Below are 954 nucleotides of genomic sequence, written 5' to 3'. Positions count from 1 at the left end.
GTGATGTCACAGCTCACAGCAACCTCAAACTCTTGGGCTTAAGTGATTCTCTTGCCTCAGCCTCCCAAGTAGCTGGGACCACAGGCGCCTGCCACAACACGCAGCTATTTTTTGTTGCAGTTTGCCCAGGGCTTGGTTTAAACCTGCCACCCTCGGTATATGGGTCCAGCATCCTACCCACTGAGCAACAGGCAGCACCCAAAAAGTACACTTTTAAATCAATGGCAAAAGTAGATTAAAAATAAAATGGTAAGCTATTATACAAACACAACCACACAAAAGCTTAAGTAATACCAAAGAACAAAGGGAGACATTTAATATCGAAAAGATGTAACAATTACAAGGCCTTTAGAATCAGACTGAACACAGTTTGCATCCTGGCTGTGAAATAAACTTGCCTTAGGCAAGCAACTTAGTATCTCTGAGTCCTTCTCTATAAACTCTAAGCTAACTCTGCTACCTACAACTCATAAATATGAGAATTTAAAAAGGTCACATAAAGAATCTAATGTAGTATGGATACATAGTATATGCTCAGTCCAATAACTATTTTTTGAACATTATTATAACCACCACTTTTAAGCCTCAAAACAGTCTTACCTCTGTGGCTGGGCTGGAGTTTTTCTTGATACAGGTCCCTCAACTTCCAAGGAAGAACAAGTATTTGATGAAATTGATTGTCCCACAAAATTTTCTTTTTCTGCCTCTTTGTAATAAGTGTTCTTAACTACAGGAGACCAAAAAATAGTTAGCAGTCAAATCCCCAGGAAAATAATTAGAGATGAGTGAGACTCCTACGTCTCACTATACAGAAAAAACAATTTTAGATCAATTGAAGACTTAAATGTAAGACCTGAGTAAGTATGAAACTACTAAAAGAGGCTCAGTGCCAGTGGTGGCTCAAGTGGTTAAGGTGCCAGTCACATACACCTAAGGTGGCAGGTTTGAATCCAG

General features: G+C 39.3%; 1 protein-coding gene across 3 annotated transcripts in view; it reads right to left on the bottom strand.

Moving 5' to 3' along the window:
- TPX2 (TPX2, microtubule nucleation factor) overlaps positions 1-954 on the bottom strand; it is a 92,726-nt gene that overhangs the window by 52,384 nt on the left and 39,388 nt on the right. For all 3 annotated transcript variants that reach the window (XM_023512163.1, XM_012804180.2, XM_023512162.1), the window contains exon 5: positions 601-727. In XM_023512163.1, coding sequence (XP_023367931.1) covers positions 601-727 — 127 coding nt within the window. The remainder of the gene's footprint in view (positions 1-600; positions 728-954) is intronic.

The sequence above is a fragment of the Otolemur garnettii genome, unplaced genomic scaffold (assembly GCF_000181295.1).
Source record: "Otolemur garnettii isolate 467f Iridium unplaced genomic scaffold, OtoGar3 scaffold00025, whole genome shotgun sequence".
Taxonomy (NCBI): domain Eukaryota; kingdom Metazoa; phylum Chordata; class Mammalia; order Primates; family Galagidae; genus Otolemur; species Otolemur garnettii.
This window is presented reverse-complemented; position numbering and strand designations above follow the sequence as displayed.